Source organism: Puntigrus tetrazona, chromosome 19 (assembly GCF_018831695.1).
Source record: "Puntigrus tetrazona isolate hp1 chromosome 19, ASM1883169v1, whole genome shotgun sequence".
NCBI classification, from domain to species: Eukaryota; Metazoa; Chordata; class Actinopteri; order Cypriniformes; family Cyprinidae; genus Puntigrus; species Puntigrus tetrazona.
This window is the reverse complement of record NC_056717.1, coordinates 13,454,621-13,469,451: the sequence shown is the minus strand read 5'-3', so window position 1 is coordinate 13,469,451 and position 14,831 is coordinate 13,454,621. Positions and strand designations below refer to the sequence as shown.

General features: G+C 38.6%; 1 protein-coding gene across 2 annotated transcripts; it reads right to left on the bottom strand.

The window, feature by feature from the left end:
• Positions 1-321: 321 nt before the first annotated feature.
• kiaa0319l (KIAA0319-like ortholog) lies at positions 322-12,123 on the bottom strand. 2 transcript variants are annotated; one of them, XM_043218321.1, is made up of 22 exons: positions 11,907-12,123; positions 10,171-10,317; positions 9,958-10,075; positions 8,526-8,854; positions 8,006-8,237; positions 7,754-7,852; positions 7,579-7,676; positions 7,399-7,486; positions 7,179-7,271; positions 6,509-6,641; positions 6,047-6,275; positions 5,825-5,948; positions 5,600-5,732; positions 4,492-4,640; positions 4,185-4,336; positions 3,808-3,946; positions 3,018-3,177; positions 2,633-2,775; positions 2,419-2,541; positions 2,229-2,319; positions 2,037-2,125; positions 322-1,586 (listed from the first exon to the last, which is right to left on the bottom strand). In XM_043218321.1, exons 3-22 carry the CDS (start codon positions 10,052-10,054, stop codon positions 1,390-1,392), a joined length of 2,898 nt encoding a protein of 965 aa, XP_043074256.1. In that variant the 5' UTR covers positions 10,055-10,075; positions 10,171-10,317; positions 11,907-12,123; the 3' UTR covers positions 322-1,389. The 2 variants fall into 2 exon arrangements, with proteins under 2 accessions (XP_043074256.1, XP_043074255.1); XM_043218320.1 differs by having other exon boundaries at positions 10,171-10,297.
• Between the last annotated feature and the right edge of the window lie 2,708 nt (positions 12,124-14,831).

Sequence of the window (14,831 nt, the reverse complement as noted above, 5' to 3'; positions counted from 1 at the left end):
CTCCATTTAAAGCAGTAAACATGTGGTTCGGTTCTTGCTTTCCTAAACGCTTGCCCTTTAAGGTAAGGTTTACAAAAATTGTGTACAATCATGAGAGGCTTCTGTGAAAATTAGAGAGCAGAGCAGAAATTGTGCGCAACAAAAAAGACAGCTGTAAATATATTTTCTTTTATTCACTCTAGTTATTAGAACAAGGGATGAAACGGGTAATTCTTCACTAAAAACAGCAAACAAAAAAGCATGGTTTAAAAAAAAAAAAAAAAAAATATCCCTTCATTTTTTCCCCATGCATTCAAAATGTGCAAGACATGTGGGGGAAAACACACACACACACACACAACAAACACACGATAACATTCAGCTCTTTCATAATAAACCATCAGGGAACACTAACTGAAGCGTCTCTACTCAAATGGCTGAGCTGAAATTACTTTAAAACTGAGTGATGGTTTCTGGTGAACCATCAACCAAAAAACAGAATAAAATGCAGTACTAATGCAAACCAAACAAAGTGTAACAAAAACACAACTTATTGACTAGTGGCCAATTCCAGTTTGAGTAAGCCAGCCAGACCCCTTCCTGTCATATTCTTTCACAAAACCAGAGGGGGGGGGGTAAGCAACTGGCCCCAGTGCAACATCCAATGCATTTTCCAGTGTATGATACCCCAGACAAACATGGCTATTTATGCTGCACACGTCACTTTTGCTGGTGTTTAAAGTGGCAAAGGGGCCAAAAAACCACCTTTGACATTCAGCCACGCAAGAATGCAGAGTAGCACACGCGCGCGTCTCAATTTAATACATGCAAACCATAAAAATTTACGAGGGAAGCAAAATCTTGCCTTCTCATGCAGTCATACAACATGGCATTATTGGGTGCCGTAGGACTCACTCTCTGCATTATTACCACGAGTAAAAATATACAAATTAATAGACATGCCAGGCAGTGTTTGGATGTGACAGGCTGCCTGTCATATCAGGAAGCTTCATAGAAAGGGGACAGTGAGGGAGGCTCAGTTTTCTGCGGTGAGATGTGACATTCTGGTGGGGAAAAGTTTCTCAGAGAGCTACTTTGAAACGCCCAACCTATTTCAGGTTCCTCTGGCACATATATATCGCTCGTCTTTCTCTGCAGTACAGCAGGTACATTCTCATTGTCTTTTTGAGGTGCATGGCTCTACAGTTTTGTCTCTTTCCACCATTCAGGTTTAAATGCATTTTCATTTTGGCTCAGACTGGGCTGTGATTCAGCCCAGGGCTGCGGGTGCAGAGGTCATCATTCGTGACATCCAGCAAGTCCCTCCTGAATTAAAGTCATGACACGTGTAGTGGATGAGGGGTGAACAGTGCGTTGGTGCGATACGAGAGGTTTGGTTTGGTTTGTGTGCTAAAGCAGCTCCTCTCTTTGTTTTTTAGGTTTATGAGGACCTTGGCCGTTACGCAGAGATCCGTTTTGGGGTGGCAGGAGTTTTCCACGCTCTCGGTCAGACCAGGGGATTCCTGCCTGACCATCATCACTTTCCAGATCAGAATCGGAGTGCATGAGTGCAGAAGACGTGGGAGCAGGAACCGGCTTTAAGCGACCTGGAGGAACAAGACAGGGATAGCAGGAAGTTTCTTTGCAGTTTAGAATGTATCCTATATACAGTAATATAATAATACACAATATATCTTGATACCAGTTATCAAGAATGATTCAAATATACTGAATATTTTGACATCTAAATTTATATTTTTATTTATTATTATTCTATTTTTTTAATACAGCTGTTCAAAGGTTTGAAGCCAGTAAAAAGTTTCTTATCAAGACTGCATTTATTTGATCAACAGTGCAGTCATACTGTAAAATATTAATGCAATAAAAAATAACTTAAGTCTTTACCATCACTTTTTATTGTACGTTGTTTTATTGTATCATTAAGTGTTGATTCCTTTTAAATTAATCAGATTTATTGTAACTAAATAAAACTCTGTTCATCAACTGACAACCCTAAAATGAAAACAATTATCTTCAAATAAATAATTTTTTCTTACCCGGTCTTGGTAACTGTAATTCCAGAGACTCCTGATCATCCCCCTCCAGCATTTTGTAGCGACTCTTTCTTCTTACTTTGCTTTTCCGTCTGCTCAAAACATCGCGCACAGATTTAATAACCAATAAGCCTTGAATTAAAAAAACCCTAAAACGGATAAATAAGCAAATATACAAATCAATCCAACCCTTACCTTCGACAGCAGCAAACGATACCCCATATTACAGTTGCAATAGCAACCACGATCATAAACGATGCTATCGTCACATATAATACACTCCATTCTGAAAGAAACACACAGCAGCAAAAACAGACCATCAAACCTCGCGTGAACCAACTTAAAGCTGGTTCCCTCCACAATATTTTGTTTAGTGTATCCTCACCACAGTTGCTCTCAGAATCCCAAAAATAGGTGTTGAATAAATTCTCCATCCAGAACGGGTGACACACACAACGTCTGGTGAAGGAATCGCATTCTCCGTGACTGGAGCAGTTCAGCTGGCAGACTGGGGAAAGATCAGATAGTCAACATAACACCAGCGCTGGGCACTGCTACATTACAAACATGACTTAATGAAGCATTTCATGAATACTCACTAACTGTGTCCACTCGCCGGGCCCTAAAGATAAGGAATTCATTTTTTTGCTTCCTAAATTTGTTGCGCAGTTCCATAGCAACACTATGGCCGGCCAATGGAGGACGCCCAGGACCTCCAGATACCAGAAATACCAAGCGAGTGCTGTAGAAGTAAGCAATATCATGCCACATATGTAAAATATGTAAAAAACCAAAACAAAACCGTGTTTATTTTAAAAGTAATGTTCCATTTATTTATATGAACCAGTGTATCAGTATTGTAAAATGAGAAATTATTCTGGATTTTCTATTTAGTGCTGTGAAACAATTTAATCAGATTTGTGGAAGTGGGAATTAAGTTTAGCACTGTTTATGAAGCCTGAACGTGTGTTAAGCTGTACTGACCTATGCTCATTGAAGGCGCTAATCTCTCGCACAGTGATGTCACTGTCCAGGACACCCAGCAGGACGCCAACCTGTCTGATGAGCATATCCTTCTGTCTGCGAGACACCTGAGCCACAGCAACTTCCAGGATCAGCTCCACCAAGTCTCGCTCGTAAACATCTGAGGAACAATGAGAGAGAAATACATTTTAATATACATTTCATTCATTTATTATCGCCTCCTTTAGCATAAAAAGGCTAGTCACAGTAGCAGAGTTCAGCAGCTGATAGCCATGCCAGTGAATTACCAAAATGTAATAGCACAGCCAAAACTGATCTCATCATACTCTAACCTACTCATCATACTTTTTTATTTTAATATATTACTACATTAAAACAATGACACATAGTTTACTTTTTTTTCTTAAATAAACAATTAAGTAAATATTCATATTCGTCAAGTATCTAATAGTTAAGTTTGACTCATGAGCGGTCACTTCTTTTAATCGAATCAGTAGAATGAATCATTATTCTGACCGGTTCTTGAATTGCTGATTGAATAATCTTTTTTTTTTTTTTTTTTTGACTGAACTTGACTATAAATAATAAAATTTAAATAATAATAAAAAAACAAACAGCAATACATGAGTAAACAGAGCTTCATGAACTAAAAGCAAAGTTTAAAGGCATTTAAAGCAACACTGTAAAGTACCAGTACTTTGTATATCGCAGGCTTAGCAGCATATTGAAAAATGTTAACGCAAACGTAAAACATTTATTTTATATAATTATCCTTTACAAGCATACTAACCTGGTCGAACTTCTACAGTGCCTCTATCAGAACTGGTCTTTCCCTTACTGTCAGTCACAGTCAGAGTGAAAGTGTATTTCCCTTCTACCAGATTACCAAGAAAAAGCACTGCCTGGTGGTCAGAGTTATTCAGGACATCCTGGAAGAGAAATGAAATAAAAAAGAGAGGTCCCGATCACTGTGGTCCTAATATATGACTCCTCATTCAGGTGAAGGTTCCTTTAAGAAACAAACTCACAGAAACTACACCAAATGAACTGGTCTCACTTGTTTTGTCACTACCACACAGTAGAGAACAAACAGTATTCAACAGAGCCATGACTGCCATTTGCATGTATGGAGCACAGCTAATATAAATTTCACTGAACAGTACTAACCCCTGCAGCTGGGCTGCTTTCTTCACGGGTCCAGAGGTAGCTGATGCTGCCCTTATCATCTGATGATCGAGAACCATCCAGAAACGCTGTACGGATGGGAAGAGTGATCGGAGGACTGGACAGCACTTTGGCAACTGGTGGCTGATCATCCTCTGATTAAGAAAAAAAAAAAAGATTTCTATTATTACAGACAGACACAGAGCAGGTTGATGGTAGAATCGCCCACACAAACCGCATGAACAAATCTTCTAACAAAGCCTACCGACACCCATATAAAACCTTCCTGGATTTAATTAAGGACACACACCTTCTCTGACAATGACAGAGACTGTGTCAGAATTCTCCAGCATCCTTTCATCGGTCACTGTCAATGTGAAAGTGTACTCGCCCTCCTGCAAACCGGTCACCACAGCAACTGCATTGTCTGCATTATCAATTTTCACCCCGTCTGGGCCACTGTAACACCATCAAACAATAAAACCATGAGTCTACAGTTAAAGTAATTACATTACGCCTTCTATTGAGCACAGGTCAGCGCCATGATTTTTAGCAATCCTATAAGATCATTGCAGAGCACACTATGAGACACAAATCTAATATACTTCGGTACGAAACGCTGTAGATTCTATGATGACACCTATATGATGACTTGTATGCTACAACGCACGTTTCTTTAGAAGAATAAAAAGTCATCAGTATGCACTACTGGTAAAGTTTAATTTTTCATGTTTAATTTTTATTGAACATGGGTCATAGCGGCAAACACACTGTACAATGATAATGCTGATTTTCTGACACTGTCAATTTAACAATTTAAATCATGCATCATTCACGAATGTTACCCAAAAGAATATACTGAGACAAATTTTTATTACAATAGACTAATATACTGAAGAGTTATTAACATTTTTGGAAAAGCCATTTGACTATCAGAGGGCATGATGCCGTAGAGACATACTGAGTTTTTTTTATTGATATGCCAATGCACTCTTAAAATATAGCATAACATCGGAAAACCAAAATGGTTGATATGGGAAAACTGGTTATGGTTTGACTTGAAGAAGAGATTTAGACATTAAATTTAACATTTAGAAGTTAGCAAATATAACAATTTCTCCAGACCACTAGGTGGCGCTGCACAGAAACTGTCCAAGTAGCCCCAGTGGCATGGGTTTTATAACAAGTTTGGTGTGAATGCACCAATTATGATTTGGTGTGCTTTTTTCCTTTTTCGATTTTCAAATATGCAGTTTTTGAGAATAGATGGGTCTATCAAAAACCTTTTTAGCAGCATCGTCTGCCACAGAATCAAGAGTGGACGAAAAAGAACAATAATAGGAAGTGAATTTCGGTGCTTGGCCACTAAATATACACAATAAGAATACGTGCAGGGAGAGTGTACGCGTGTAACTGACTTGGTCTTTGTCCAGTGGTACGTGGCAATTTTTTGGTCATCGCTGCTTTTGCTGCCATCTAGTGTTGTACGATCGACAGGCAACGTCAGCTCCTTGTTTGGACCAGCATCAGCTACAGGTGGCTTGTTGTTTTCTGGAGGGATTTTACATACGGTGTGCTCAAGCACAAATAGCATCTTCAAAACAATAGATGTAAATCAGAGTGATAATTTTTTAAAAAGATACCTGGCTGGACGATGACAGTGACCTGAGCCGTGTCTTGCTGGCCAGACGAGTCAGTGACGGTCAGCTGAAAGGTGTAGTCACCCTCCTGCATGGCAGACAGCTGCAGAATGGGCGTCCTCACACCCTAGGCAGAACAAAACAAAGGTGTGCTCGCTAATCCACTGGTTGGCAAACATAATAAACATAAATGGCATTTAAAATAGTATTAAGTTTCTCGAATACCTGCATCTCCACCACCTTGCCCTTGCTTTCAGGGCTGAGGGACCATTCGTAGGACAGATTCTCATGGTCATCAGTGCTTTGGTTGCCATACAGTGTGATATAGTTGCGTGGTAGAGTGATCACTTGGTTGGGACCAGCATTAGCTGTAGGCCGGTAGTCTGTGGCCTTGTTGACTAACAACATGGCTTGGGTTGAATTCTGAGCTCCATCCGAGTCAGTCACCGTAAGACTGTTGGAGGACAGCATGACAAAACTTTACAAACACTCTTGTGGGTTGTGTTATTTATTTTTGAGCGGTTTTTTTAAATAGTTTGTCCACAGATAGACTGGTTTGCCAGGTTTTACAGTAGCTCTCTGATTACTTCTCGAGGTCTGAAGACTTCAGTAAAATATGTCCAGAGAGGCCCATAGAAGAGATTACAAACAAAACGATAATGTGAATGAAAAGCTGGATAAACATACCTAATGGTGTAGTTACCAGGGACCAGGTTGGTGAGAGTGAGAATAGCAGTATCACCCGAGGCTTTTTCCTCTCTGAGTGGGCCCTTCACTTCTTCCCAATGCCACGACACCACTTTGTCATCATCAGTACTCTCTGAGAAACAAGACATTTACATACATACATATATATGTTGCACTTAATAAACTGTCCTCAATAATCCTAATTTTTTACTAGGCTAGGTTAAACCTGACCTCTAATTTGCATTGAAATAACAGTTTTAAGGTGTCAATTAAAGCAAGGATGCATGAAATTGATCAAATGGAACAATAAAATAAATATTGTACTTTTGAACTATTTAAAAAAAAATAAATCTTGAAATCTGCATCATGTAAACGCTGCTAAAATGTATGCTCATGATGCAATCATGAGTAATGGCTGCTAAAAAAAAATTCAGCTTTGCCATGAATAATTTACATTTAATTTTGTTTTAAATAAAACTATTTATTGTAATAATATTTCACAAAATTTGTCTGTTTACCGTTTAAAAATAATAAAATTAATCTTATTAAATTTTTTTATACACACACACACACATATTATATATAATTTCCTATGTAAAATGCTATTCTTATGCTATTGTAAGGATAGCATATTAAGACTGATTTAATTTGATAAAAATCTGATACGCACGACTGCCGTCAATCACAGTGGAGCTTGTAGGCAGGGAAATTTCCTGGTACTTTGGAGAAACCACTGCAACAGGTGGCTTATTAACCCGCGGCTCTATAGAAAGCAAGAAACACGGGACTCATACATATTTTATGTGACATATATACGGGCCGTCCAAACAGAGAGCAGCTCTGAAAACTGAATCCGTTACAATTAGCAGGTGCATCAATACTACAGTTACCTGGATTGACAGTAACATTGACGTATCCCTCTCCGTGAGCTCCGTCACCATCCACCACCACTTCAAACTCATACAGGCCCACTGTCAGCTAAGGAAAACGTTGTTCAGAACCTTAGGAAAGTCTAGCATATTAAAGCCTTTCAGACAATAAAAGAAAGAGAGCTCCATTTTTTTCTGTACCTTACTGAGCTTAAGCATCTTGCTGTGCTTTCCCTCCATTTCTCCACTGTAGTCTTTTGGATGAGTCTTCAAACGCCAATCAAAGTCATAGTTAACCCCTAAAGGTATTACCAGAGAAATTAACACAATGCTGAAGGAAGAGGAACTAACCGAAATGGCTAATGCAGAGTGTTACCTAAAGGGGACGCCGGCAACACGAAAGCATTCAGCGCCACCTCATTGCGCGGTAAAGTGACCTCCACATTTTTGCCAGCAGACACGACCAGCTCTCGCACTGTTCCACAAAACGTTACACAACGTTTTAATGCATCACAGATAAGCTTGCTTTGTAAAATAAACATTGCATCTTTTTAATTTGATTCGCAAAACTGGCAAAACAGGCTGTAAATGCATGCAGCACAATAACACAATTATAAGTATGCTGTACCAGCCGGTGTAGTGGGCGGAGCCACTGAATGGGTGTCAGACGTGGACTGCTGTGACTGATTACTGTTGTTCAGTGCTGAACGATCCACAGTGTCTGCTTCCAGGGTTGAATTATGCTCAGACGCTGAGAGAGCTACCTGTTCTGCACTGCCACTGCTGGACTGGAGTGTGGTCTCACCATTGGATGTGGTCAGTGGTGCTGTGGGTTTCACAGACGATCCCTGATCTATTTCCTGTGGAGGATGAAAATACCAGTTAGTTCACAGCGACATGCTGCAAATCAGAAGGTATTGTGCAAAATTATGACTTAGGGCAGTGATATTAAAATGTTGATTGATGAAATAAATTTAAACATTTTTTAAAGTCATACATTATACATGTATAAAAAAAATGCACATTAATAATTTGTTATTACAGTATTTGCTTTCATTAGAATAAATTAAAGGGTTAATATTAATCATTAAATAAAAATAATTAAACAGTAAAATAGTTTACTGTAGTAAAACTTTAAACAAGCTTACATGCTCCGTTTCCCTGATTACTCTGATATCTTCAGCATTTCGAGTTTTCCTGCGCATGCCCTTGTTCAGCTGCTGCAGAAGCCCCAGTGATTTTCTATCCGGCTGAGGAAGTGATGTAATGGTGCAGCCCTCTTTTCGAGTACAGGCCAGCAATACACAACTTCCACCAAGACTCCACACAGCACCGCAGGAGGGCTTCAAACAGCAGGATTCCCAGCACCGAGGCCCTCCCCCATCCACTGCCAGTGGCTGCCAGCCCAGACCAATGATGCTGCTCCAGTGGATACCCAGTACACCACCCGTTACTGTGCACATGCTGGCCGAAAACCCTGAGGGAGGGACATACGTGGCAAAAACAAAGTACGAGAAGAAACAATTTCTAAACGTGACAAAACGCCAGCAGTGTAAAGGTTTTAGATTGTGTGTTAAGAATTATTTCTATTTTATGCCCAATAACCAATAAGTGTCAAAGAAGATATTAAAAAAAAATATGTATGTGACCATGGACCACAAAACCAATTGAGTAGCACGGATATATTTGTAGCAATAGCCATTATTTGTAGTAATACACTGTATGGGTCAAATTTATAGATTTTTCAATTATTCCATGAATCAATAAAATACTAAAAAAAAGACTGTGTTTAAATTTCCGACCATAAATATATCAATACTTGGACTGATTTTGTGGGTCACATATTTTTTGTGTTATAAGAAATACAACTGAGCATTAGATGATCTAAGATAATCTACATGTTAAAAAAAAACAGAGGAATTAAGCATACACAACAAAATATATATTCATTGTAAACAGATAATGATTAAAATAACAAACAATATTGGAAATAATAACACAAATGGCTAATAAACGGACAGATTTCCACCACGAGCTCAACTGTGGAGCTCAAAAACCTCTTGCATCAAGCCCTGATACTATGGGAAGTAATGCCTGCCCATGCCACCCACAAGACAAGGCTGTTTATCATACAGGTCACTAACACACTACACTTTTCTGCACTGACAAGTTCCAGGAAGTCAGAGTCCAGTTAGACATACACCCCCTTCCCCAATCCCTTCATAGACGCTGTTTTGTCTATAAAGACTGTAACCATGACAACAGAGGGTTGATTATTATGGGCTAGCAAATGAAACTTGAACTGCAAGACACAGCCCCATCCGTGCTGTTTTTTGGGGGTGGGGTGGGAGGGGGGACTATGGGCCTGTTGTGCGATTTCCCCCTTTTGTGAAAAGAAACACAGTGTCCATTATGCTTCCCTCCAAATCAGTGCCATCACTCACGGCCGCTACTCATCTAAGTCACAAATAGCCTACACACTAACAATGATCCCAACAGTCGACTATTTGTCCAACATCCAACAAGAGGATTAATGATGCTGACTAATGCTTTTTAATTTTAAGATTTTAAAAGGCTTACCAGAGACTGAGCAGAGAAAACACAGACAGCCCAGGTACAGTGAGGTAAACTGGACAGGCCATTTCCACCAGTGCATCCTTGGCTCTGCATTGGGCATCTTCCAACTAAGCAAGAGAACCTTGGGTGGAAAAGACACCAGAGTTACAATCGTACATTTATCTGACCCATGCCAAACAAAAAACAATAGTTGCTTATAAAGAATGTTTGTCATACCTTTTCTTAAAAATGTCACAGAAAGCCCGGCGATGCAGGGAGGCAGATGACGTGAAATGTGAGCAAACAGATGAAGAGTCATCCACACAAACACCTCCTGAAGCCACAGCCGCATGGCACCAGAGCACTGGGTAAATACAGGGATTTCTGTTACAAACAATTCACATTAAATAAATTCGAGTCTGTAAATCTTATCTCTGCTGTGTTAACAAAATCAATAGCCTGCTATCTGCTTAAAATGTAATTCAAACTTTTGCATAAATATTTTTGAATGGCTGACATCCCAGCGAGACACAATACTGAAAAAAAATAAAATAATAACAATAATATAAATAAATAATTATTTATATATATATATATATATATATATATATATATATATATATATATATATATATATATATATATATATATATATATATATATATATATATGGCAATGCCACATTTACAGAAAAACTACAATTTAAAACAATTTGGATAAAAATAAAAATAAACACTAAATAATAAATGCTAATTTTAGAAGAAAATTTCTGCCATCATTTAGAGGCTTTTGCAACTTTGTATAATTCTTCACTTAAATTCAAAGTCAGGAATGTCAGCATAAGGAAGTGAAACTGCGTTTGAGAGGTAAGAAAAAGACGCACGAAAGAAAGATCACCTCTCTGAAAGACTTTGTTTAAGACATACTACATCAAACTACACCATTCAGATGAGAACGTCTCGAAATGACAAGCAAATAAAGGCTGGTATTACGAGAACGCATGGGCATTAATAGTTACAGATCATGACTCAAAAATTATTTTTGTCATTTAATCACCGGCATATTGTTTTAAACCTGTATGACATCTAATCTCAAACGAAACACAAAGGCAGGTTGACAGAGTGACACGTTTTCAAGTCATTATCTCACGTTCAATGAAAGCGAAAGGTGACCAAAGCTGTCAAGCAGCATTTTTTTTGTTTTTCTTTAACACATCAGAATTTTTTCCCACGTGCTTTATTTCTGCGGTTTATTCATCGCAAAGTAACGCCAAGGGAGTTACCAGAACACACCGGCGTTGACGTTATGACGGACAGACGGCGACCGTGAAGTGAACGGAAACGTTACAGGACGGTTAAAGGCGCCGAGTCGCGTTTAAGACAGAAACGGCTGCGTGAACAAGACAAGGAAGCGAGCAGGTGTAAAGATCCGGGCTGGCAAACTGTCATCGCGGGCCGTCTTTGCGCCAACATAAATACAGTACAACGCGCTGGGTAAACGGATTCATTAGCGGTAAACCCTTCGAGGGTTATTTTTCCATGCCGACTTAGCAATGCCATTTAACTGAGCGATTTAATACGTCGACAAACAGTTAATCATTTAAAGGATTGCGTTAAACGTCTTCACTGTTTGAATCCTACCCAAACTCGCACGCCAGCCCTAAATCCAAGCGAAATTTCACATATTCAATTTCACCTGCAAGTTAGAAACGCTCGCATCGCGCACAGCCTTTACAAACCCCCCCAGAATGTCACATCTCGTCGACACTGTTTATTTTGCTCGTTTTCATGCACGACTGGTTGAAGCTCCCGCGTATTTGCAGTTTTCTGCTATTGCCAGCGGTGAACTCACTGACAGGTTGCTAACAGCTGTTTAGTCTTGGTTACCACTGGATATGAAATAGCTCGCGAACATCACCGCGCGACACGTATTTGTCGATATGCTGCGCTCGGCGTAAAAACGCCGTCTCTCACCTGCTCAGTGTCAGTCAGATTTCTGCAGCGCAAAATAACATCAGACCCTTCCAGCAGCAGGACCTGTTTTCACGTCGATCTAGGTCATTAATCTCGCGCAATCACACCTTCACACGGAACCAGACCAGCCAGGCGGTGAAGCAGCGCGTTTCCGCCCCGCACTCGAGTTGTCATTTTCGAAAGTTTAGTTTTGGAGCACAAAACAGAACTGAAACCTGAAACGAAATGATGACTATAATAACTTACTAATGGAGTTTGACTCACAAAAGAGCTCTGATAATGCTATTTATTTTATGAAGCAATAAAATAGCCACTCACAAACATGGCTGACAAACGTTCCCGGAAACGTCACTTCCGATTTTAACTTCGAATATAATATAGAGAGAAAAAAATCAACCTGTAATGTAATGCCTAAAATTCAATTAATATGTTTTTCAGATAGAATTCATAGCATTCATAGCTGCTAACTGCAGTGTTTTAGTTATTTTTGAGTAAATAAATCATAAAAAAAAAATGTTTATCTTAAAATGTACAAAATGTAGGTGTCATTTCACCACACCAGAGGGCGCTGTCTTTCTTTCTTGCTGGAATTTAGCTCTAGCTCTAAACAGTCTCATCTGTTCAAACGGAAGCACTGACTGTGTGGCCTGTTTTCCTCCATCTGTTTCTGTTTAATGTAAATACCAGAGGGTAAATTGCAAGTTCATGTACATACAGTAATAGAGTAAAGGTTTGGACTTCAGGTTTCGTGAAATTAGTTTTGTAGACAAATATAAACGCTATGTATAATAAAAAACAAACAAAAAAACAACATTAATATTATATTATAGGAATAAGCTGGAACAGACAGCAAAAAAAAAACAAAAAAAAAACGGTGCTTTCATGAACTGATTGAGAGAATGCCAAGAGTGTGTAATCTAGGCGAAGGGTGACTTTTGGAAAGACTTTACTTTTTTTCTAAAACTTGAATTAAAAGAATGAGTTGGTGTGCCCAAATACAGTATGGCCATTTAGTTCTTTCAAGCTAAAGCTAAATAGACATATCCTGGAAGTACAAACAGGAAACTTACAAAATGCTGCATGTCCTCAGGAAACATCTGGGTGAGCTGGGGCAAGGGGGGATAGGGGCCAAGAGACGGTCACCGTTTTCTTGCTTCAAGGGATTTTAAGCCCATTGGTATCTGCACACTTTGAAGAACTGATACAGCATCATCAAGGTCGGAGGTCAAAGCAGGGATCTGTATCACTGACATCAATACAGCTCTTAACTCAACAGCACAAGTTTCTCAAGTGAACTGAACCGTTTCACCCCTTAAAGCCCAAACTGTCACCATGACCTCAGACCAGCAAGGGAGGAAACATGCTTTGTTCTAGTATAGATCTAACGCATATTTTGCATTGACCATAAAGCTCATGTCTGAATCAACTGTTGCAGCAGGATATTTACATATGTCCGTAAAAGGAACAAAGCAGGAGATTAAAAGCATGTCCGGTGGCAGGGCTGGGTATTGTATTTGAGCAGTGAATCTTACTATAACAATGGCTATGGGAAAGCAGGTTTTTCCTGGTGACAGAGTTAATTAGTGAAAATTGTGCATTCATCTACTCACCATGGTATTAAGAAAACTGCTTCTGGAATTGAGGCATGAGTAAAGATGGTAAACTGCAAATCAGGTACTTGCAGGATATCCTGGGTCAGCAGAGTGCCTGCCACTGAGACGAATGGGAATGCTATTGGATAGCTTTCTCAAGGTATCATACACCTTCTTTGGTTTACAGAGCCTAGGGCTGTCGCCGTGTGATTTCAACCCGTCAGCTTGCATTTTACACTTTTAAGAACCAGGAAAAGTTTTTTTGCTTGTTTGTTTATGAGAATGAATGTTAGTGTAAACGTGTATTTTATAATTGAAACATTACGGAAACAATACTTTGTTCTAAATGTTCTATACATGCTTTAAAACTAATTTCCAAGAAATATAGTGCTTAAAAATATTTGGTCCATAATAAATCTATGAATGTTTTGCTAATATTTTGAGAATGTTATTAAAGGCTGGAATAATGTTCATAACTAAAACCTTGCCAGAGAATATTTCTTAATTTAAATGAATCCAGCTAGTATCACTTCTGCTCTTATATAAAAATACAGGTGAGCTTTTAATGATGGTCACAAACTTATTTACAAGGTGAAATTAACTAAAATGATGTTGAAAAGATTGGAATTGAAAATGAATAAAAATAAACAAGGTTCTGAAATTCTGATAGACCAACCAAATGAAATCAGTTGGAAAATCAAATGCTGCCGATTCATAACCATTTTTTAAATTGCACGAAAAACGAATTCATGTAATGACAATATTTAATGAAACAATTTTAGAACACAAAAGTGTGAGAAGTCAGAACATGGCATATACTAACATTTGATGATTTTAATGTGATGTATCATGCTAAATTATGCAGAATATATTTTTATGAGATCGCTGTGATGGTGGTTGGGCAAGTCTTTGATTGTACCATGACTAAACTGAAATAATTCATTTGCAATTTCAATTCGATCAGGGCTAGAACGGTTCATTTCAATTAATATTTTGTCTCTCTAAAACCATTTTAACTGTTAATCCGTTTGACTGTTAAACTAGTCTTATCAATCTGCGTTGACTAATAGCAAAAAATATTATCCTTCCTTTCACTAAGCGGCACGATCTTTCAAGAGTATTCCCATAAAATCTCTACTGGCTAGACTGACATGAATTAGTTTCATTCTTTAGTCACCAAGTCATTTATTTACTGCTTAAATAACCGAAAGGTATTTAAAGCATTTGGCTGATATAGTGAAATCAGATCGCATGTATCTTGAATATAATTATCCTGTACTTAAACATGCAAGTGTCCAGTAATAACCATTAGTGCTCTTGAATTTGTTGTCCA